The 24,181-nt window shown below is 36.1% G+C and overlaps 1 protein-coding gene across 1 annotated transcript in view; it reads right to left on the bottom strand.

Annotated features, from left to right (window-relative positions):
• Nucleotides 1-2,899: 2,899 nt before the first annotated feature.
• Itch (itchy E3 ubiquitin protein ligase) overlaps nt 2,900-24,181 on the bottom strand; it is a 127,489-nt gene continuing 106,207 nt past the window's right edge. Inside the window, exons 17-26 of the mRNA XM_076851715.1 lie at nt 23,965-24,053; nt 21,513-21,672; nt 21,197-21,330; nt 20,722-20,862; nt 16,637-16,757; nt 15,714-15,818; nt 13,447-13,543; nt 10,185-10,257; nt 5,972-6,189; nt 2,900-4,287 (exon numbers count right to left, since the gene is read on the bottom strand). Of these exons, the coding sequence (XP_076707830.1) occupies nt 6,090-6,189; nt 10,185-10,257; nt 13,447-13,543; nt 15,714-15,818; nt 16,637-16,757; nt 20,722-20,862; nt 21,197-21,330; nt 21,513-21,672; nt 23,965-24,053 (1,020 nt within the window). The 3' untranslated portion in view covers nt 2,900-4,287; nt 5,972-6,089. The remainder of the gene's footprint in view (nt 4,288-5,971; nt 6,190-10,184; nt 10,258-13,446; nt 13,544-15,713; nt 15,819-16,636; nt 16,758-20,721; nt 20,863-21,196; nt 21,331-21,512; nt 21,673-23,964; nt 24,054-24,181) is intronic.

The following is a 24,181-nucleotide window of genomic DNA, read 5'->3' as shown; positions in this document are numbered from 1 at the left end:
AGAAAGCTGAGTGAAGGGTGTGCAGGAGCTCTGTGCTCTTTGCAACAACTCTGCATATCTAAAGTTATTTCAAAATAAAGTTGTTTTTTTTTTTAATATGGTTACAAAGGAATGATTATCAAATGCTGGAAACACTAGGACATTTAGCAAGGGGAATAAGTGTGGCAGTGACTAGATCCCAAAACATCCTGGAAGACAGTTACAGGAGGGATCATCACTGCCATCTTACATGTGGAGAACTAGACCAAAGAGTGAAAAGATTGAAAAAAATCATGAACCCAGAAGCAAAAACTAGAATGGCCAGTAGTGTGAGTGGAGCCAAAATAGGGGTCAAAAAGGATAGATGGTTGGAAGCTAGTCTTGTGACTTGGCATTAGAGCCCTCACCTAGCGTGTGAGAGGCCCTGGGTTCCATCCTCAGCACCACATAAAAATAAACAAAGCTACTGTATCCAACTACAACTAATATATATATTTTAAAAAAATAAGGAGATGGTGGTAGGGCCAAGAATGGCATTGAGTGGCAAGCTTTTAAGTTTTGGAGTTTCTTCTATGGTAACGGAGGAACCATTGTAAGATGTTAAGTGGCAGAGAGGCATGAAATACTTTCCTCAGATCATGTAGAGGGAGCATAAGATGGACTGGAGAGGGGAGAATGGGAACAAGGATGTTGGCAATGTCAACCAGATTAGGTGATAAGGATGAGGAAACGAATTCAAAGTTTTGGAGATAAGATTTGATAGGACTTGGGAGTCCAATTAGATGGGATGACTGAATTGTTTATGGAAGACTCCCAGGGCTGTGGTTTGTGTATAGCAATGCAGTAGAAGGGTTTTAGAGACAAAACAGTTTTGGATCCAACTTGTACTCTTTCCACTTAATAGCTGTAGGTGTATTCAATCATTTTGAGCCTATTTTCTTTATCTGTAAACAGAGGCAGTTATTCTTCTCTCAGAGTGGCCATGGAAACTAAAAACAGTTCAGGTGGCATATCTATCAGTGCCTGACACTTTCTGATAAATGTTGGTAGTTGCTTTGAATGATACTTTGATGAAATGAATATGGATATGATACTGGTTACTACACTAGAGAAAGTGAATAGAGTTAAGTCTGAGTTAGAAAAATATCAGTGACTTAAAGCAAGAGTAGTGCAAGTTTGATGTCAGCCTCAGCAACTTAGATACTTGGCAGCTTAGTGAGACTCTGGAGTGGGGAGGGGCAGTGGAGATGGGTGATACAGCCGGGTGGTAAAATGTCCCTGTCTTCAAACCTCCCAGTATACCCTTGCAAATAAAGAAAGAAATGAGGAAAAATAACAGTATGACTGTTTTCAGTGACCTGCAGGTATGACTACAAATTCTCAAGGTCATTTCCTTGATAAATGACATTCTTGGCCCTACCACCAACCATCTCCTTCTTGACCCCTGTTTTGGTTCCACTCACACTACTCACCATTATAGTTATTTTGGGGTTCCTGATCTTTTTCAATCCTTTCACTCCTTGGTCTAGTTCTCCAAATGTAAGATGGCAGTGAAGGTCCCTCCTGTAAACTATCTTCCCGGATGTTTTGGGATCTAGTCACTGCCACACTTCTTCCCCTTGCTAGGGTGCTGTGAGGAGATCCTCTTTTCTTTTTTCTTTTAACATTTTTAAAAATTTTTAATATTTATTTTTCAGTTTTTGGCAGACACAACATCTTTGTTTGTATGTGGTGCTGAGGATCGAACCCAGGCCGCACGCATGCCAGGCGAGCACGCTACAACTCCCCAGCCCGAGATCCTCTTTTCTTTGAGCCTACTCAAAAGGAACCAACATGATCCTTCTGGGGTCTATGCTGACTCCTACCTTTCCCTGTCAACCAAGAATATTACCCAGGCTCTTCTTCCCAAATGTTTTGATCACAAAGGAGCCCTAGAGACACAGAAAATGAATTGAGAGTGACAGCAACTTCTGTGCTAGAGTTACACAAGGTGACACTCAAAAATCCTGAGAATAACAGCCAGTCAATCATAGCTGAGTCCCAGTTTGATGCTTTGTAGAATTCAGGCCAATGTTCTTAGCTACACTGAAGCTAGAGCTTTCTAGCTGCTTTTGTAGGACAGATAGGGTTCATTACCCTGGGAGGGGCCTGCACTTTGTCTTACAGTAGCTGTTAGACCAGTATGTTAAAAATTCTACTTCCTGGAGTCTCCACTGGTTCCTTTTTAATTTTTTTTTTTTTTTTTTTGGTGCTGAGGATTGAACCCAGGATGCTTAACCACTGAGCTATATCTCCATACCTTTTCTTATGTTTTATTTAGAAACAGGGTCTTGCTGAGTTGCAAAGTACCTCGCTGAGTTCCTGAGGCTGGCTTTGAACTTGTGATCCTCCTGCCTCAGCCTCTGGAGCCCCTGGGATTACAGGCATGTACCATGGCACGTGGTTCCACTGGTTCCATTTTAAAGGAGAGCCTGATGACATTAGTTTCCTAATATGTCTACTGACACTGGTAAGCAGGCCAGCCTGTGGGTAGCTGCAGGGAGCTAACTGGTGGGTCTCAGCACTCACACTGGGGTCCTATTTTACAGCATTTTTTGTTGTCTCAGAAAAGTAATTCAGATGGAGGGGCCTCATTTATGTCAGTGGCCCCTGCAAATGTTTTGGTCAATGCAAGTACCAAATCCAATCTCACCTGAGTAAGAGATCTTTTTCTTCCCACCTCATAGTATAGACAGGTTGTAACTTTGCAGAGAGGCAAAAGTCTACATGACCCAGTCACACAGAACACTTTTCTGCAGGTGGGGAAAACCTTTTTACCGAAGACTAACAGAGAAGTGAGCAAATGAAGGACCAAAAAAGTTTTAATTATAAACAGTCTTACATCTTTTAAGAAATTCACGTGAGGCAACCCCTTGAAGGAACTTTATAAAAGCACTTGGCTCCCTGTTATATTTGTAGAGTTACCTGAGTATGTGAAATTACAGTCCAAGAAAACAAAGGTACTCCAAAACAGTAATATACAATCCAATGCTGCCATTCATTTTTAATTAATGAAAACATAAATATAAGGGGGGCTGGAGATACCAACAATACTAAGTAGTCAGCCCTACAGGAGTTAAGAATGGAGTCATATCAAAACAAGGAGGGGTATAAAAATAGAGGCAAAGCCTAATTACATGAGTCACCAAGACAGTATTTCAGATAAGTAAAAAGTGGCAGGGAGGGCTTGATTGAAATAGATCATTTGGGATGAGACCTTTGTGGACAATGATTAATTGACATTGTTATGTTCAATACCTTGATGAAAAACCAGTATCCGCATTTAAATAGAGTTATTGTAAGTCTTTGAAATTGGATTCTTCTGCACTCAGATAAAAGATCATAAGAGACAGAGTGAATTTATTATTATGAGCTGCTGATGAGTTTAAAATCATTCCATCTGATAAAACAAAATAAGGTCCTTCCCTCTTAACTCAGGTAAGAAAACGCTGCCTTTCCCAACCCACCAAAAGAGCAGAAGAATAAGGCAGTGGTTCATTTTACTTTGTTTTTATTTCAATGTAACATGCAGTTAAAATAAAAAGAAAAAAAAAGAATTAACAGGATTTATTAGCATTTACAATGCTTTACAAAGAAAAAGGACTTTAAAAACAATTTAGTTCAGACTTAAGAAAAAGCTCTAAACACTTACAATAAATCTATTTCCAAATGTTCAGTTTGGACCAAAATTTAAGATAGCATTTGGTAGATATTTATGTCTGCTGTCTATTTGTAGTATTTTTTTAATATAACCTCTGATTCTTGGGATATCCAGCCCCCATTTTCCTAACACAGCAGGGAAGACATATACATGTGGCCACTTAAATTAAAGGAAGAAATGGAGTAGGGAGATCCCAGGCTGCAAAAATATATACAAGCATTTACCTTTTCCAGAACTAAACGTTTCTTCCATAAAAATATTAAATAGCCAAGCCCTATAGAACTAGGGCCAGGGCTATATCAAATATACCTATTCTGTATTTTAAAAATATAGGGTAGAAAGCCTTTTGGGTGATATTTATACATTTCACACAATATTTCTAGGTTCCTAAATGAATTATGAAGCATTATGTAGAACCAAAAAAGCCTATTTTCTTACATCTCTTAATTTAATCTCCTAAATCTCTAGTAAATATTGTAGGTAACTACATTTCAGAATGAGAATTCACCTCAATAGGAAGTCTTTATAGAAGAAGGCTTAATCTTCATGGCCATATATTACCAAAGTTCAGGCTTATATAATGAATGGGTAGTTGGCAGACATTCGCTCTGTAAGACAAAGCAACAGGGTTTTTTTACCCTACCAACAAAAAGGCAGAGAGAGACCCTACTTTGGAAACAATAGGCTTTTAGAGATCACATTGTATTTCCTAGGGTATGTGGAGTTAAAAAAAGATAGGGTTGGGGAGAGCCTAAACTCTCCCTTTACACTGACAGTTTCTGGATGAGGCAACCCTTTCATTCAGGCAAGTCTCTGCTTTATGATGGCAGTGTCAAAGAGTACAGATATACAAGTTAAAAATGTTTTTGTTCTTCCAGGATTTAAACAGGAAGAGCAGTTTGGAACATAAAAACATTTTCTTTCCAGGGTCTGCTACTCTCTGTGTATTCTTGGCTTAATGAATGCTACTTGTTCACTATGATACTTAAACATGCCAAAGTCCTTGTTACAGGAGTTATAAGGCTGTCCTCAGGGTTCAGCTATGATAGGGACTCAGCTGGCTTAGGCTTCATCTCACTGCCCATAAAATCAAATCTATGATGACAGCTATCCTGACATTCTAAGCTAAGCCAAGTTAAATTAAATAACTATAGAAAAGGTGAAAGTGCATCAGTTAGTTACTAACGGAGCAGTCTAAAATAAACTAGTCATGGGGAAAAAAGAAAATTTGCCAAAATTTTTAGGGGTGAAAAGAACATTGTAGATGAGGGATTTCAATTCAATTCAGGATAATGTAAAGAATGGAAATGACTACTCCAGAATGTGTCAGAGAAATAATAATTTTGAAGATTTTTAATTCATACAGAGAATACATTTATGTGGTTACTAGATGTTATCTTCCCTTCTTTTTTAGCCAGTATTATAGTTCTCCCTCCCACATAAAAATATAATTTCAGAGGCTGTTTCATTAACCTGTATTTGAACTAGCAATACTCTAGTTACAACTTGAACTCCTTAGCAATAATTAAATACAACTGAAACTGTTGAAAAACTATAAAGCCTCAAATTATATATAATCATACAAAAATCATCAATAATGACCTTTGATGAATTCAGCTAAATTAATTCCAATTCCAGATTATTTTTTAAAAATAAAAGTGAAGGAACCACAGTGTTAATATAATATTCTTTGTTTAGTATTTGCAAGGCAATTAAAACAATCAAACTTCCAATTGAAGAGAGGTATGAAGTCATTTGCCATCTGGAACCAACTTTTCCCCTGAATTCAAAAGACAAAACTGCTTTGTAGAGAGATGCCAGAGTCTTATATTACTTCCATGAATAACATCAAAATATAATGCATGTATTCATGCTCCAGAAAGGAAGAACAGTCAGGCCAGGCTGAAATGGGAGGGAGAGCACAAGCTAGAAGTCTGCTCATGTGCCCAGAAACTGGGCTAAGCTTGCACTTTTATTAAATACCTTTCAGCAAGAGGCTTAATAGGAAGATCTTGTATATTGCAGTTACCATGAGACTTCCCTGCATATTTGCAGAATCTCTCTAAAAGTAAAAAACCTACTCCCAAGTGAGACTTTTGACATACACACAAAACTGTTAAGGAAACAATCTAGTGGAGTAAGACAAGGCAGATTTCATTGCTGTGTTAAATCTCATGTTAAGTAAGGTTGTGACTAATCATTTATAGATCTGATCTCTGATCTCTGGAAATGTTGAATAGAAATCCAGAATCACTGGGAGATAAATCTCAATGATAACATTAATTTACTTACACTCAGATAACTTTCTAAACAGTCATAGTCCAATTTTACAACAAGATGTGCAACAGGCAGGAAATGGACAAACACTGCAAGTAAGTTCTTGTCCTTCAGTGGTACAGGGTCTCAGAAGTTATTCTTGTCCAAATCCTTCTGTTTCTTCAATGGCAAACAACAGCTTTTCCTTTAGTTGCTCGTAGCTTTTGTAGGGTGGAAGGTCCAGGCGGTTAAAACTAAAAAAAGGTAAAATTGTTAGTTTGAGAAAAGGATAAAAATGTTATGTATAGGGCTGGGATTGTGGCTCAGTGGTACAGCACTCATCTACCATATATGAGACCCTGAGTTTGATCCTTAGCACCACATAAAAATAAATAAAATATTGTGTCCAACTACAACTAAAAAAAAAAAAAAAAAAAAAACTTATGTATAACCAGGTGCTATGGGACACACCTATCAGAGTGTGTAGTAATTCCCAAATACATGAAGGCTAAGGCCAGAGGATTGAAAGTTCAAGGCCAGCCTAGGTACCTCAGCAAGAACCTTTCTCAAAATAAATATACAAAGGACTGGGGATGAAGTTCAATGGTAGAGTACCTCTGGGTTCAAGCCCAGTACTGTAACAACAACAACACAAATGCTGGCAAGGATGTGGAGAAAGGGAAATTTTCATATACTGTAGGTGGGAATGTAAAAAACAAGAAATGTAACTACCATATGACCCAGAAATCCCACTACTGGACACAAATCCAAAGGAATTGAAATCAGTATGTCAGAGACATCTATACTTGCTGTTTATTGCAGCACTATTCACAATAGGCTGCATGGAATCAACCTAGGTGTCTATCCATAGATGAATGCATAAAATGCAGTATAGGTACATAATGGAATATTATTCAGCCATAAAAAGAATAAAATTCTAGGGCTGGGGATGTGGCTCAAGAGGTACCACGCTCGCCTGGCATGCGCGGGGTGCTGGGTTTGATCCTCAACACCACATAAAAATAAAAAATAAAGATATTGTGTCCATGGGCTGTGGCTCAGTCAGTAGCGTGCTCGCCTGGCATGCGTGCAGCCCAGGTTCAATCAATCCTCAGCACCACATACAAACAGGGATGTTGTGTCTGCCGAAAACTAAAAAATAAATATTCTCTCTCTCTCTCTCTCTCTCTCTCTCTCTCTCTCTTTAAAAAAAATAAATAAGTTGTTTCAGGCCACCTTGAGGATGTAGCTGGGTTTAATCCCCAATACCCAAAAAAAAAAAAAAAAAAAGATACTGTGTCCACCTTAAAAAAACTTAAATATTAAAAAATAAAATTCTGGGGCTGGGGATGTGGCTCAAGCGGTAGCGCATTCGCCTGGCATGCGTGCGGCCCGGGTTCGATCCTCAGCACCACATACAAACAAAGATGTTGTGTCCGCCGATAACTAAAATAAAATAAATATTAAAAAATTCTCTCTCTCTCTTTCTCTCACTCTCTCTTTAAAAAAAATAAAAAAAATAAAATAAAATTCTGTCATTTGCAGCAACATGGATGGAACTAGAGGACATTATATTAAGTAAAATAAGACACAAAAAGACAAATATTTCATGTTCTTATATGTGGAAGCTAAAAAGCTGACTTCGAGAGCCTTGTGGAAGGGTGTGGGCAAGGAAGGAAGGAATGGGGAAAGGGTGGTTAAAAGGTATAGGAGTAAATTTGGGTAAGAATGTTCTATAGCACAGCAGGATAACTATGATTGATAACAAGCGATTGACTATTTCAAAACTGCTAGCAGAAAGGATTTTGAATGTTCCCAACACAAAGAAATGATAAATGAGGTGATACATTTGCCAATTACCCTGACTTGTTCATTACAGATTATACATATATATTGAAATGTCACATAAATATGTACAAATATTATGTGCCAATTAAAAATATAGCTGGGGGGCTGGGGCTCACTGGTAGAGCACTTTCCTAGCATGGGTGAAACACTGGGTTTGATACTCAGCACCATATAAAAAATAAATATAATAAATAAAAGTTATAAAAAATATATATATAATATATATTATATATAATTATATATTTTATATATCTGGGAGGCTGAGGCTGGAGGATCACGAGTTCAAAGCCAGCCTCAAGAACTTAGCAAGACTGTCTCAAAATAAAAAAACAAAAAGGGCTGGGAATGCAGGGCACGGTGGTACATGCCTATAATCCCAGTGGCTTGGGTGGCTGAGATAAGAGGATCATGAGTTCAAAGCCAGCCTTGTCAGTTCAAAGGCAAAAGTGAGACACTAGTCAATTCAGTGAGACCCTGTCTCTAAATAAAATACAAATAAGCTGGACATGTGGCTCAGTGGTTGGGTGCCCCTGAGTTCAATCTCTGGTACCCACCCCACAAAAAAGGGCTGGGAAGTGATTCAGTGATTAAGCGTCCCTGGTTCAATACCTGGTACTACATAGATTCCTCAGCACCACATAAATGTAAAATAAAGATGTTGTGTACACCGAAAAAACTAAAAAATATTTTTTAAAAAAGTGATAAATAATTTTATGTTAATGTTTTACAATAAAAAACTAACTAGCTAATAAATAGAAATGAAATACTAACCCATACCACAACATGGATAAATCTTGAAAACATTATGCTAAATGAAAGAAGCCAGAAACAGGGGCTGGGGATGTGGCTCAACCGGTGGCGCACTCGCAGCATGCACGGGGCGCTGGGTTCAATCCTCAACACCACATAAAAATAAAAAATACATTGTGTCCACCTAAAACTAAAAAAAAATATATTAAAAAAAGAAGCCAGAAATAGAAGGCTACAAATTATGATTCCATTTATATAAAATTTCAGAGTAGGAAACCACAAAGACAGAAAAAGCAGAATAGTGGTTACCAAGGGTTGCATGAGGGGCAAATAGGGAGTGTCTACTGATGGGTACAGGGTTTCTTTGTGGCATCAAAAAAATGTTCTGCAATTAGATAGTGGTGATGATTACACAACCTTCTGAAAAGACTGAAAAACCACTGACCTACACGCTTATTTAAGAGAGCAAATTTTATGATATGTGAATTATGTATCAATAAAGTTTTCATTTAAAAAAAACAACTTGGGCTGGGGGGTATAGGTCAGTAGTTGAGTGCTTGTCTAACATACATGAGGCACAGGTTCAATCCCCAGTACTGCAAAAAATTAAAAACTACTGCTCGCATATATGTGTATTAAAACATAAAGGAACAGATACTAAAATATCAAAAAGGTACTGGGCATGGTAGTGTACACCAGTAATATCAGTGATTTGGAGGCTGAGGCAGGGGGATCTTAAATTTGAGGACAGTCTCAGCAATTTACCAGTACCCTTTCTTAAAAAAGGGCTATGATGTGGGTCAGTGGTTAAGCTTCCCTGGTACCAAACCAAACCGAAAACAGCAAAAAGGTTAGATGGCAAAAAGAAAAAAATATCCATCAAGGTCTACATATATGACTACTAGAGATAATGTCCCACAAAATAGTACTTCAAGTTCAAATATATTTTCCTGTCTTCAGAGAGAAATTAAAAGTATACTAAATACCAAATTTTAAAAAATTGGAGGCGGGAAAAGGGATTGATGGTAAATATGATAACAGATCATTCTGAGGTGAATGAAATGCTCTAAAACTAGAATAGTTAATTTTATGGTACATAAATTATGCCTCAGTAAAGCTGTTAAATAATTTAATACCATGGGGAAAGTTCTGTTTCATTTTTAACAGGTCTCTTTCTTTCTTTCTGATAGCGATGGGGATCGAACCCAGGAGTGCTCTACCACTGAGCTACATAACCAGTCCTTTTTATCGTTTTCTTTTTGGTATGGGGGATTGAACTCAGGGGTATTTAACCACTGAGCCACATCCCCAGCCTTTTTAATATTTTATTTAGAGACAGGGTCTCACTAAGTTGCTTAGGGCCTCATTAAATTGCTGAGACTGGCTTTGAACCTAGATCTTCCTGCCTCAGCCTCCTGAGCTGCTGGGATTATAGGCCTGCACCACCACACCCAGCCCTTTTTTATTTTATCTCGAGACATAGTCTCATTAAATTGCCTAGGCTGGCTTTGAACTTGGAATCTTTCTCCTTCAGCCTCCCAGATAGTTGGGACTACAGGTGTGTGCCATTTTAGAACTGGTTAGGTTCTAAATAGCTATAGGATGCTGGAAAAATAAGGCTTGTTTTTCTATTCTTTCTGATTTTGCTTACCAGGTATGACTTCTGGGTAACCAATTTTCTTTCCCAACTTTTTCAATGCAGAATTTCTGTGGTCCATTGCTTCCTAAAACAATAAAATCATAAACAGTTTTTCAGAAGTTCTCAATTGTGTGCCCAATCCAATAGCAACAGAATTACCAGGTTGGAATCACAAATCCACAGGCCCTACCCCTAAACTACTGAATCAGAAATTCTAGGGGTAGGGCTCTGTAGTATGGGTTTTAATCACTTCCAGTGATTCTAGTGAGTGCTAAAGTTTGAGAATGATTTTGCTAATGTATGTCAAAGAGAAAATGCAGTCTTATTGAGTATTCCTTAACCAGAATAACAATGTTATGTATAAGAAGCTTATTTAAAAAAAAAAAAAAGCTCCTAAAAAAATTTTAGGAGCTTTAACTACAATAAGGAAACTACAACCTACTTTCTAGTACAAGAAAACTTGATTTAAATACAGAATTGTTGGGGCTGGGGATGTGGCTCAAGCGGTAGCGAGCTCGCCTGGTAGGCGTGTGGCCCGGGTTCGATCCTCAGCACCACATACAAAACAAAGATGTGTCCGCCAAAAAAAAAACTAAAAAAAAATATTAAAAAATTCTCTCTCTCTCTCACTCTTAAAAAAAATAAAAAAATAAATACAGAATCGTTAAAACTTTATGAAATGTACATATCCTAGGCAAATTCGTCAACAGTGCTTATGCTGAACATAGGTCCTGCACCTGTACCCTTAAACACGCAGACATACCAACTCATTTCCTTTTCTTTTTTTTTTTTCCCCTGTGTGGTGCTGGGGATCGAACCTAGGACCTCCTGCTTGCTAGGCAAGCACTCTACCAATGAGCCACATCTCTAGCCCCAAACATATTAATTCTTGCCTGTTCATCTACCTTCTGCTAGAAATAGCTATGACTGGTGATTATAAAATACTGCCTTAACAAAGGTCACTATTGCTCCCTTGGAAGAAGCATTTACTAGTGATCAAAATGGTAGAACCACTTAACTTTTTTAATTAGAAGTAGCCAGGCACATTAAATAGTATGAAATGTGTGGGATAGTCATGCATAAGAATTTTCTCATATCTCACTGACTAAATCTAGTATAGATATACACTTGTAGTACCTTTATATTTAAAAACAATGAGTTGTTTTCACAAGTAGTTATGTGAAAGGCCATTATGAAAAAGTATAGGAAACCCAGGAGTGGTGACATACTCCTGTAATCCCAGAGGCTCGGGAGGCTGAGACAGGAGGATCTCGAGTTTAAAGCCAGCCTCAGCAAAAAGTGAGGCGCTAAACAACTCAGTGAGACCCTGAGTACCCTCCCCCCACCCCAAAAAGCAGATGCAGACACATGCCATGTTTTGTATTTTATTTAGAGACAGGATCTCACTGAGTTGTTTAGCACCTCGCCATTGCTGGGACTGGCTTTGAACTCAAGATTCTCCTGCCTCAGCCTCCGGAGCCACTGAGATTACAGGCATGTGCCACTGGCAACTCTGGCCCATTCTTTAAGTTGGCCTCCAGGCTATTTCTGTCTCATCCTTACATACAGATGTTTTTAGCAACAGCACTCTATTATTTTCTATATTCTATTTTTTAAAAAATTATATATATATATTATATTTTGGGCCTAGGGTTTGGCTCAGTGGTAGAGCACTTGCCTCAAATGTATGAGGCACTGGGTTTCATCCTTGGCACCACATAAAAATAAACAAACAAAATAAAGGTATTGTGTCCACTTACAACCAAAAAAAAAAAAAAAAAAAAAAATATATATATATATATATATATATATATTTTATTGTAGTTGGACACAATACCTTTATTTTATGTGGTGCTGAGGATCGAACCCAGCACCTTGCACATGCTAGGTGAGCGCTCTACCGCTGAGCCACAACCTCAGCCTCTATATTCTGTTTTTGTATAAGGCTATTTATTCTCTCAGATCAAAATGTCATTGTTCTATTGTTTTAACTTTCCCTCTTCTCTTACCTCTAACTCATACATTATTTTTACCTGAAAAAAAAATGCTCTCTGGAATTTTCTACTCAGTTATCTGGCAGTAGTCACCTTAAACTCAGCAGATTCTAAACCACTCATCATCCTTCTACAACATCTCTAACTATGTTCTTTACACTTCACAGCTTCTCCATTTCCCTACATTATTCTTTTTATACCTTAAAATCTAGCTCTGTTTCTACTTTTGAAACTTCTCTAGCATTTATTCTTTCCCTTGTATTTCCACTTCAATCTCCTAAGATCAGGTTCCCATTATTGCTGCAATAAGTTCTTCATATCCTTCAGGGTCTCCCCATCTTTGAGTATTACTAGGATTTAATCCAGGGTTGCTCTGCCACTGATCCACACACACAGTCCTTTTTTATTTTGAGACAGGAACTCACTAACTTGCTAAGGCTGACTTTGAATTTATGGTTCTTCTGCCTCAGCATCCCAAGTAGTTGGGATTACAAGCATGTGCCACAGTATCCAGCCCCATCTTTTAATATGCTATTTATCTTCTTATCAAATCTTCCTAAAATGCAGCCTCTACAAGTTTTCCTTTTTTATGAAATGCTTCCATAGCTTCCAGTATCTTCCAGGTAATATCCAAATTCTTTTGGTATGATTAAAACATCTTTGTTAAACTGATTTCACACTTGCACCACATACAAACAAAAGATGTTGTGTCCGCCGAAAACTAAAAAATAAATAAATATTAAAATTCTCTCTCTCTCTCTCTCTTTAAAAAAAAAAAAATTCTGACTAAGCTGAAGCAGTCTTAGAGATCACTTATGTGTGCAGCCTTCTGGGGTACTTAGCATAATGCTCACATTCACTTAAATAACCATAAAATAATTAAAATATGACCTATATCTCAAACAACTCCCAGTCTATTAGAAAAGTGGTTTCAAACAAAATGGGAAACTATTGGGAAGGCATTAGGGAAGTAATAACCCACTGTGGTACAATGATCTTCTCACATCATTAAACAATATTTTATGACCAGTAATATTTCTCATTTCAGAGAAACTAAGATGTTTGCCAAATGATTGAACAAAGTTCACATACAGAAGATGGATATCCTAAGTAAAGACTACAAAATGATTTAGAAGTTTACAAAATCCAGGTTAAATTGTGGCTAGTTGAAAAAAATGGTTATACTTGTCTTTTTATTTCTGATACCTTACATAGACACTTACCTAACAGCAGTGTGATAATGATTTTCTGTATAGGAAAGAAGTATCTGGTATACATACCCATGAGGTCAGCAAATCCTCCTACTGGCAATCGGCAAGTTCCAGTGACAAATTGCAGAAGTCTCATTCTCTTCTCGTTATCAATTTCCTTAACAAACTGTTAAGATTATATTTAAAGAGATATATAGGACATGTTACATTTGGCTCACTGCACATGAAAGAAAAATCATTTCAAATCTTAAATGAGCTGGGCATGGTGCTACATGCCTATAATCCTAGTGACATGGGAGGCTGAGGGAGGAGGATCATGAGTTGAAGGCCAGCCTCAGCAACTTAGCAAGTCCCTGTCTCAAAATAAAAAGGGCTGGGGATATGGCTCAGGAGTTAAGTGCCCCTGGGTTCAATCCCCGATACAAAACCAAAACAAACAACCCCCCACACAAATATTAAATGAAACTTCCCTCCCTCCCTTATTTATTTTTGTAGTAGTAGATGAACAGAATGCCTTTATTTTATTTGTTTATTTTTATGTGGTGCTGAGGATCAAACCCAGTGCCTCACGCATGCTAGGCAAGTGCTCTGCCGCTGAGCTACAGCCCCAGCCCTAAAGGGGGCATTTTCATGTTTATCGAAGCTTACCAACTTCCCCTAAATCAATCTCAGGACAACATGTCTAAAAAGAAGCATGCTCAGGGCCTAAGAGCTCCCTACTCATGCAGTTGGAAGATGAGCTCTTTTAGGAAGTCCCTGCTTTCCCCCTCCTAGATCTGCCTAGCCTATCTATATAGTTATATAGGACATGGAGCTTCAGTCTATATGGACTTTTTTGGTAATATAAACCATCAAGCTCACGGAATTCTGATCCAGATAGAATTCAATGACTTCCTTTTCTTGATGTTTTTTAAATGTTCATGTACCTATATGTAGTATTATGTGCCTACAACTTTTTTTTTTTTTTTTGGTACCAAGGGATGCTTAACCACTGAGCCACATCCCCAGCCCTTTTTATTTTGAGACAGGACCTCACTAACTTGTTGAGGCTAGCTTTGAACTAATGATCCTCCTGTCTCAGCCTCCCAAGCTGCTAGGATTATAATTTGCACCACTGTGCCTGGCTACTTCCTTTAATTCTTACTCAAAACATTAGGTTTTTGGATACTGTTTCTAGTATGGGTCAATTTTTTTTTTGGGGGGTGTTAGATTTATAGGGTTTAATAATAGTCCATTATAAATATATAGCACATTTTATTTATCCATCTATTGACAGGCATATGGGTTAATTTCACCTTTTGGTGATCTTAAATAATATTGTGACGAACATGTATGTGGCAGTATCTGAGTCTTTCATTTTTGGAGTGGAATTACTGAATCATATATTAATTCTATGTTTAACTTTTTTATAAACTGCCAAACTGTTTTCCATATTGGTGCATTATTACTCTCATCAGCAAGACTGGAAAGTTTCAATTGCTCAGATCCTCACAAATTACCCCCAACCCTTGATAAAACTAATGAGTATGAAGTGGTATCTCCTTGTGGTTTTGACTCCACTTTCTTAATGACCAATGACGTTGAACATCTTTTCATGTTATTATAGCAGACATTTTTTTGAAAGACACCATTATGATTTTAAACCAGGTCTCTTAAATTTTGCCACCTGAACACCTTAATGAAGTATGAATAATGAAAACCATACTAACAGTTTTATACTATTCCAAACAGCATTTAAATCAAATGTGAATCTAATTTACGGGAATTGTCTTATAATCTGGGCAAATGGGTAAGGTATATATGTTGGTTACTTAGTCTTAAAAAGAATGGTGATAAAAGGCTAGAGGACACATGTCTATAATCCTAATGATTCAGGAGGCCGAGGCAGGAGGATTGCAGCAAGTTCAGGGTTAGCCTAGAAAACTTAATCTGTTTCAAAATAGGAATATGGCTCAGTGATAGAATACCTCTGGGTTCAAACCTCAAACCCCAGTATGAATATGATAGTTGTTCAAATCTATAATCTGTGATTTTTTTTTTCCTTTACTGGAGATTTAATCCTAGGGCACTTTACCACATAATTATTTATTTTGAGGCAGGGTCTTGGTAAATTTTAGAGGTTGGCTCAAATTTGCAATCCTCCTGTCTCAATCCCTAAGATTATAGGCGTGCACCCCATGCTCAGCTATACTTATTTACTATAACATGGTATTATAATGCATAGGATGGACTGAGGGGACTGCACACATTGGTATATTTTGTTCTTTTACTCGTTGTGGTAAATTTGAAGAAATTTCATGCTGTGGTTACCAACTGAAACAAATTTTGAAACAAACCTGCCAAAACCACATGATTTGTTTGCTTGTCCTAGTGTAATGACGATAGATAGCATGTCTTTGCCAGTCATTTAAATCAATCTCTTGCATTCCACATAAAAGGACCTTTAGGGATGAAAAAGACAAATTGTTTCTTTAGGTGACTTTATAAAAAAATGATTGACATAAGAAAAGATAATATTAATAAAAACATTAACAGCAGGTATAAACTGTACGTCAAGAATTGTATCTATGACCTAGGAAAGCAAGTTTCACGTATGGTTCCATACATACATATATTCAAGGAATATCTACTCAAGTGTAAAGAAGTATTAATGTAACACTTTTTTTTAAAAATAATGATCTTTCATTTTTGGATAAATTATGATTTTTCTTTTTTTAATTTTACATTTATTTATTCTAATTTGGTATACATGACAGCAGAATTCATTTCAATTCATAGTACACATATAGAGCACAATTTTTCATGTCTCTGGTTGTACATAAAATAGAATCACACCCATTCATGTCTTCATACATGTACTTATGGTAGGTGAAGTCCATCTCTCTTTTTTTTTTTTTTTTTGAGAGAGAGAGAGAGAGAGAGATAATTTTTTAATATTTATTTTTTAGTTTTCAGCAGACACAACATCTTTGTTTGCATGTGGTGCTGAGGATCGAACCCGGGCTGCACGCATGCCAGGCGAGCACTCTACCGCTTGAGCCACATCCCCAGCCCTGAAGACCATCTCATTCCACTAGCTTTCCAATACCTGTGTCCCCTCCATAAATTTTGATTTTTTTAACCATTGAGGATGTTTCAAAACATCATACCAGCAGAAAAAATACTACTGCCACTGGAAAGATGGAAAAATGAATTTAAAGTAGACACCTGAAATTATTATTTACTAGCATGCTGCAAGGAATGAAGAAAAATTCATTACCTCTAATTCCTTTGCATCAAAGTATTGCAAATACTGCTGAGGAAGAATTTCATTAAAACCCTCAAAGAAAGCTTGTGTCTGTTCTTCAACACCTCGAGATAACCGCCACTCAGCTACCATTCTGGCAAATAAATATGAAAAAGCTATCAGGAAATCTACATTTTACCTTTAAATTCTAGCATAAAGTTAAACATTTTAAACTTTATTATTATGAAAAACCTGAAACATAAATGTAGAGTATAATGAACCCCTTTGTAAACATATCCAAGCTTTATCACAATGCCTATCTTATATCATCTATGCCATTAGCTCATACATTAGAGTAATTTCCTTTGAAAAAAATAAATTAAAAAAAAAATTTCAAGCATCTCTTGGCATGAAGTTTCTTAAAAGCATAACCACACCATTATCACAACAAAAAAGAGAATGATATTTCTTTAATATCAAATATTCAGGGGCTGAAAAGCTGTCCCGGGACTCCTAGCAATATAACTTCAGGTGTTGGTGTTTCCTCTTATCTGGTGATGTACTTTCTTCTTTTTCTCACCTATCACTTTTGCTTTTGCTCTTGCTTCCATATAATTACTCAAATAAATGCCATCTTACATTAAAAAAAAAGTGTCTTTACTGTCTATCAGATCCAATCTGCCAAATCCAGCAGCTGTACACATACATAACACTTTAGCATTACAAGGTACTATGAAATTTGTAATATATGCATAAATATAACAACAACAGAACAAGGACTGGAATTGAAATAAGTATAATTATAGTCTTATGAGCTTCTTATATTGTAGAAGAGGTGCTATAATATAAATTTTAGGTAAATATAGACAAGTTAAGAATGCATATTATTGTAATCATTATTGTCATCACCAAAAAAGTTAAGTTTAACTAAAATGTCAGCAGAATAGATTAAAAACCAATAATAATTGATCTATCAACTCAAAGAAGGTAGGAAAGGAGAACAGACTTTAGGAAACAAATAGCAAGGTGAGACTTGAAAATAGCAAAACTTAGCCATTATATATAAAAATAATAAAAATCATAAAAATAATAAGACTTAGGAATACACTGCTTTCAAGAAACAAATTTAGATATAAAGATACAGATAGAATGTAAATGGCTGTATGACAATATACTATGTAAATATACTCATCACAGGAAAGCTGGAGTGGATGTTATGGTTTTGATACAGGACAATCTGAGGTAAAATTATAGGATTATGAGAGCTGTGACCTAATCACTCCATATTAGTTTCAATGTAATAACTGGGTGGTGACTGTAGGTAAATGGGGCATGGCTGGAGGAGATGGGTCACTGTGGGGCATGCCCTGGAAAGATTCAACTTCCTTGTGACCCCTTTCCCTTTCTCTCTCTACTTTCTAGACAACCATGAATAGTACTCTTCCAATGTGCACTCCACTATGATGCTCTGACTCACCTTGGGCCCATAGCAATGGGCTTGGTTAATCATGGACTAAGCCTCTGAAATCCTGAGTCAAAAATAAAAATGTCTCTTCTAAGTTATTTCTGTCAGATATTTTGACCATAGTGATAAAAAAACTAATTAACCCAGGGGATAATAACAGAAATAGAAAAATGACATTTCATGAAAGCCAATTCATTAGTTGTAAGCATAATATACATGAGAATATACTATAACATAGCTTCAAAATACATGAAGCAAAAAATAAGACCAGGGGTGTGGCTCAGTAGTAGAGCACAGGCTTAACCTGTGTGAGGTCTTGGTTTCAATCACCAGCACCAAAAATTAAAACAAAAACAAAACCATCAATAAGGATATAAAAAAGTTTAGTATATCATCAACCAATCTGACCCTAATTGACATTTATAGAATTTTAACCTAACAATGGTAGTACATAACATTTCAAGTGTACCAGATATAACACACATTGGGTTATAACACAAGTTTCAAAATATTTAAAATGTAATAATTTATAGACTCTTCTCTGACCATAATGGAATTAAATTAGAAAACAAAGGTAGTTGGAAAGAATCCCCAGACTTTGGAAATTAAACAATATACTTCTAAATAACTTATGGATCAAAGAAGAAACCACAATGAATATTAGAAAATATTTTTAACTAAATGATAATGAAAACTATCACAATTGTGGGACATAGCTAAGGTATGTCCCACAATTGTGATAGTTTTAACTAGAAACTGCTTTAAATGCTCATATTAGAAAACGGAGATGTCTAAAATCAATGATCCAGAATATGTAAAGAACTCTTTAAAACCAATGAAGGACATCCCAATTACAAAATGTCCATCATAAAATGGGCAAAAGAGCTACAAATAATCAATATGTACAAAAAGTGAAGGAAGAAATGGAAGTTAAAACTACAAGGATATACTACAGACAATACTGAATTGGCAAGATTGTAAAACAAAAATGCAAACACTGCTAGTAGGCCTATAAAATGGCAGGACCACTTTTAGAAACTGGCAGCAAGTTTCTAATGAAGTTAAGCACCCACCCTAACACCCAACAGTTTCACTCCTGGGTATTTATGTAAGAGAAATACAAACATGGTTCACAAAAAGGCTCAATAAAAATGTTCAAGGCAGCTTTACTCATAATAACCCCAAAGAGGGTAACAACTGAAATGTCAATGAGAGAATGGATATACAAATTGTGATGTACACATAGCATGAAACATGTCTCAGCAACAAAAAGGAATAAAATACTGAAACATAAAACATAAAACAAACAGATACAAAAAAGTACATGATATGATTCCATTTTAGGAAGTCCAGGATCTGATATAGAAATAAAAACTAAACTGAACCAGCTGCCTCTCGGCCAGGAGAAGGGAAATGCATATGGTATTGCTCCGTTATAGGGTGGGGGGACAGAAGAAGGAAAAAAAAAATGTCCCATAGTTTGATTTGGGTCATCTTTATTTTGTTTGTTTATTTTTATGTGGTGCTGAGGATCAAACCCAGGGCCTCACACGTGCTAGACGAGCACTCTGTCACTGAGCCACAATCCCAGCCCTTAGGTCATCTTTATAGGGACATGATGCTATATTGAATAATGTTTACAAAACTGACATTTAAGAGTGATTAGCAGTTGGGGACAATGGCACATGCCTGTAATTCCAGCGACAAGGAAGGGTGAGGTCCTAAGAAACTTATCAAGACTCTGTCTCAAAATAAAATAGTAAAAGGGCTGGGAATGTGGCTCAGTGGTTAAGCACCTCTGGACTCAATCTCTGGTACAAAATTGCCAAAATATTAACTATTTACTTAGGTAAGCTCTCGGCATTTTACTCTAAATTATACCTCTTAAAAAACAAAACAAAAAAAATGTATTTATTTATTTATTTGGGTGGGACAAGAGATTTAACCCAGGGGCGCTTTATCACTGAGCTACATCCTCAGTTCTTTTTATTTTATTTTGAGATAGGGTCTCACTAAGTCGCCCAGCCTGGCCTTGAAGTCACAACTCACTGCCTCAGGAGTAGCTGGGATTATAGGTGTATGCCAACGCATACAGTTTAAACTAAATTTTTGAAAGGCTACATTATGTAACTAATAAACAATGATTGTACATAGTAGTTGGTGATGGGTACAATTGTACACTTCTAATTATGAAGGGAAAATCAGGCAAGAGACATAGAAACTGAAACATAAGCAGCAGCAGATACACTCAATTTAACCCTGATTAGATAGAACTGGTGTCGAGAAGACACGAATGGACCAGTAACTACAAGTATGAACCAGTGCAAAGCATTATAGAGGAAATACCATAAACCATTATTTTATTATAAATTTTGCCCATTTTTTTAATATTCGGCATGAAAATTTGAGATTTTTTTGCACTGAAATGATATTTAGCACAGTGGTTACAGAATTGAAATTTAAAAGAAATGATCTAGCATTTCTACCCTTGGAACTCCCACTTTTGGGCTGAAACTGTAAGTGAGAAATAACTACTTACATAGAATAATGATTAGTACAAAGGAAAATTTTTTTTGAAATATTGCCAATTACTATTAATAGGAAATTATCAACAGAAATGCTAAACTATATCAAAAGGAACATTCTCTCTCACCTGATATATTCCTCTTTATTTTCTTCTGTTACAAGAATATTGCCACCATTGGGTTTCAAGTCATGACTTTTAATTTCACCAAGAATTTCTTTATCCACGGAGAAGTACATTTCCAAACCACATTCTTCAATATTGTTTTCTCTGTAAAAATAAAATTAGCACTATTTGTCAAGTCCACAAAATCAAACATAATTCAAGTTTTGACTTGAGGCCTCTGGTCTAAAATAATTAACATTAAGCTATAACATCAAAATAAGAAATTAGAAGGTTATATGTTCTTAAACCATCATATTACTACCTGGTTTCTTAAGGTACTCCTGTGAAATTTATCACATTAAACAGAGAGACAAGTTTGACGTGCAGATCATTTAAATTCAATAAACCAATTACATGCCTATAGTTTGATAAGTTACTAATACCATAATGAAAGCATATAGACTCTATTCTAATAAATTAAATATATATAGAAACTTACTTAACCCAGATGAGAGAATTGTAAAATTCTGGATCAATAGATTCTAAATCCTTAAGTCCAACTGGTTTGTTCAAGATACATTTATAGAATGGTAAAGAAAAACCTGTGTCTATGAATTTTCCATGGAACAGAGCCTATACAAAAAGAAAACAACATCATTTCAGATAACTATATGAAAGTAATTTTATTTCTAAACATTAGGTGTATTCTTCATTTATAAAAACTCCCCTGTCAAATGATCTTTTCTGGCATATGTAAGAAAATTTAATATTATTGATTTAACAAAATAAACACACAGTTCTCCACCTGCACTTACCATGGCAATAAACCTGCCAATAAAACGAAAATATTTCAGGTGATCTGGATTGATGTAAGAAGCGGGGTTTATCTGCAGGCAGTAGTTATCCTTTCCTGCATATTCAAACAGGCAATACATTGGGTTCAAAACTTCATGTGACAAAAGAAAGAACCACTCTCTGAAATCAAAAGAAAACTCAGGATGAAAAATCTCGTAAGTAACAATGCCAACAAATCAAAGATCAATGCTACAAAGTTCTCAGGAATCTACATTCCTTAGGTGGTACTAGTTGTCTAACCTCTAATCTAATCTGTTGATTTTCATTGCTTCTGCTCAAATGTGTTGATATTTATACATTGCTTATTGTTAGATTTCAAAAAAATCTAACCCATTATTGACTTTAAATGCACCTTTATTCGATGAACCACTAACATTTTTTTTCCAATTATAATGGTAATACACAGTCCAATTTTGAAAATATTGGTCTTGGGACTGATGAAATGCTACTACATGTAGACAAGTTAAAATTCACTATTGACTCATGTGATGAGAGTGGCTGAAATGCATCTAATATTCCATGTATTGCTAAGTCCCATGGTGATCTTCAACAAGTGCTGCCACTACCTACATTTAGGATGAATGTGAACAACCCTCCAATTTCGGAGGTAATAAACCAAGTAATTCCGGCTCCTTAAAAATTAAGAAAATGCTGTTAAAAGCACCAATTCAAGTGCTCTGAAAATATCTACCCATATTAACCTGAGATTGTGGTTATTAACTATGTAACATGTATGGGTTTGGTAGAACAAATCTGGAACAAAACATTGTGGTATCAGTTTCCTAGACCTCTTTTCCTGTTAGTTCATGGCCTCTGGTAATAATGCTGCTTTTAATATTGTTAGTGGTTTTCTAAATAAGACTGAATAATTGGCTTCTTCCTGAATTATCTTTACCTTGTACAAAATTAAAGGTTTCTACTCACTTACTTTGTTTTTTAAAAAAATATATTCAATTTTTAGTTGTAGTTGGACACAATACCTTTATTTAATTTATTTATTTTATGAAGTGCTGAGGATTGAACCCAGGGCCTCACACATGCTTGGCGAACACTGTACTCCTGAGCCACAACCCCAGCCCCATTTACTCTTTTACTTCTGACTATTTCATATACTTGAAAGAAATTTATGTCACAATATAAAGGATTACTAAAATGTAGTCACCAGTTAGTGAGCACAGAAAGTCTTAGGCTCTGAATTAGGTTACTAATGTATTTCTATTAAAGTATTTCATTAAAGTATTTCTATTCTTCATAGTAATCCAAGATAGACAGACATTATTATTATTTTACAGCTGAAGATATTTGCCTAAGATCACACTATTGAGTGCAGAAAAGAAAACATTAATACCACTCCTGACTCCAAAGTCCTTGCCTTTCCACATTGCCACTACTATGTAAATTTTTGCCCTGGTATGACATATTGCTATGGAATAAGGAAAGTGATTTTTTTTTTCTTTCTTTCTTTTCATACAGGGGATTGAATTCAGGGGCACTAATCTACATTATCACGAATCTACATCTTCAGTTCTTTTTCTTTTTTATTTTGAGAAATGATCTAAGTTGCTGAGATTGGCCTTGAATGCGTAATTCTACTGTTTCAGCTTCTAGACTTGCCTGGCTCTTTTTTTGCTGTTCTGGGGATCTACCCCAGCATCTCCACTTTGCTAAGCAAGCACTCTACCACTAAACCACATGCCCTGCTCAGAAACACAATTTCTTCCTGAAGGCTACCTTCCAGGGCTTGATTAGTAGCTCCAATATGAAGAAAGTAGAATTAAGATTTTCGGGCTGGGGATGTGGCTCAAGTGGTAGCGCACTCGCCTGGCATGCGTGCGGCCCAGGTTCGATCCTCAGCACCACATACAAACAAAGATGTTGTGTCCGCCAAAAACCAAAAAATAAATATTAAAAAAAAATTCTCTTTAAAAAAAAAAAAAAGAATTAAGATTTTCAATTCTATTTTATATAGTCTCTGTATTCTCATGACAGATTTTTAATATCAGTTAGGAATTGTGTATTATCTGTATCAGTACTATGTAGAGGAGGAAATGACATGAGTGCTATAGGGCCTTGCATGCTCTGTGAAACAGACATGAGGTGGTTGTATCCAGGCTATACAACTTATTATGTGTGTTAGATGAATCTCTAAACTTCATCATCTGTAGAATTCTATCTCACAGGGTTGTTCTGAGGGCTAAATGAATGATGTAGGTGAAGTCAACTAGCAATACCTTAGACAGTGCTGAATTAATGTTTGTTGAAATTCTGTAGCTCCAGCATAATAAAGCTACAATAATTTGTCATATTTCATTTTCCTGAATTATAAGATTGAGAAAATAATACTTGCAAGCAAAGTGCAATGATACCTTTGGAAGAAAGGAATTAAGTTCTGAGTATTCATATTATCACTACCTTGCTACACCTCCATAATCTAAACCTTCTTCTCCTGGAAAAATCACCCACAAACGCCTTCGCAGATCTTGGGGACTGAAGTTCATTATCTACAAAATAAGAAAATTGGTAAAAGCAGTTGTGGAAACATCATTCTATCACTTCCAAATCTGACACTTTCTTCATTAAAGGTAACTTAAATCCCCTAGGACACAAAATGCTGTTTGTGATCTAATTA

The sequence above is a fragment of the Callospermophilus lateralis genome, chromosome 3, assembly GCF_048772815.1.
Source record: "Callospermophilus lateralis isolate mCalLat2 chromosome 3, mCalLat2.hap1, whole genome shotgun sequence".
Taxonomy (NCBI): Eukaryota; Metazoa; Chordata; class Mammalia; order Rodentia; family Sciuridae; genus Callospermophilus; species Callospermophilus lateralis.
Note: the sequence above shows the minus strand (reverse complement) of the source record. Positions and strands in the feature narration are given on the sequence as shown.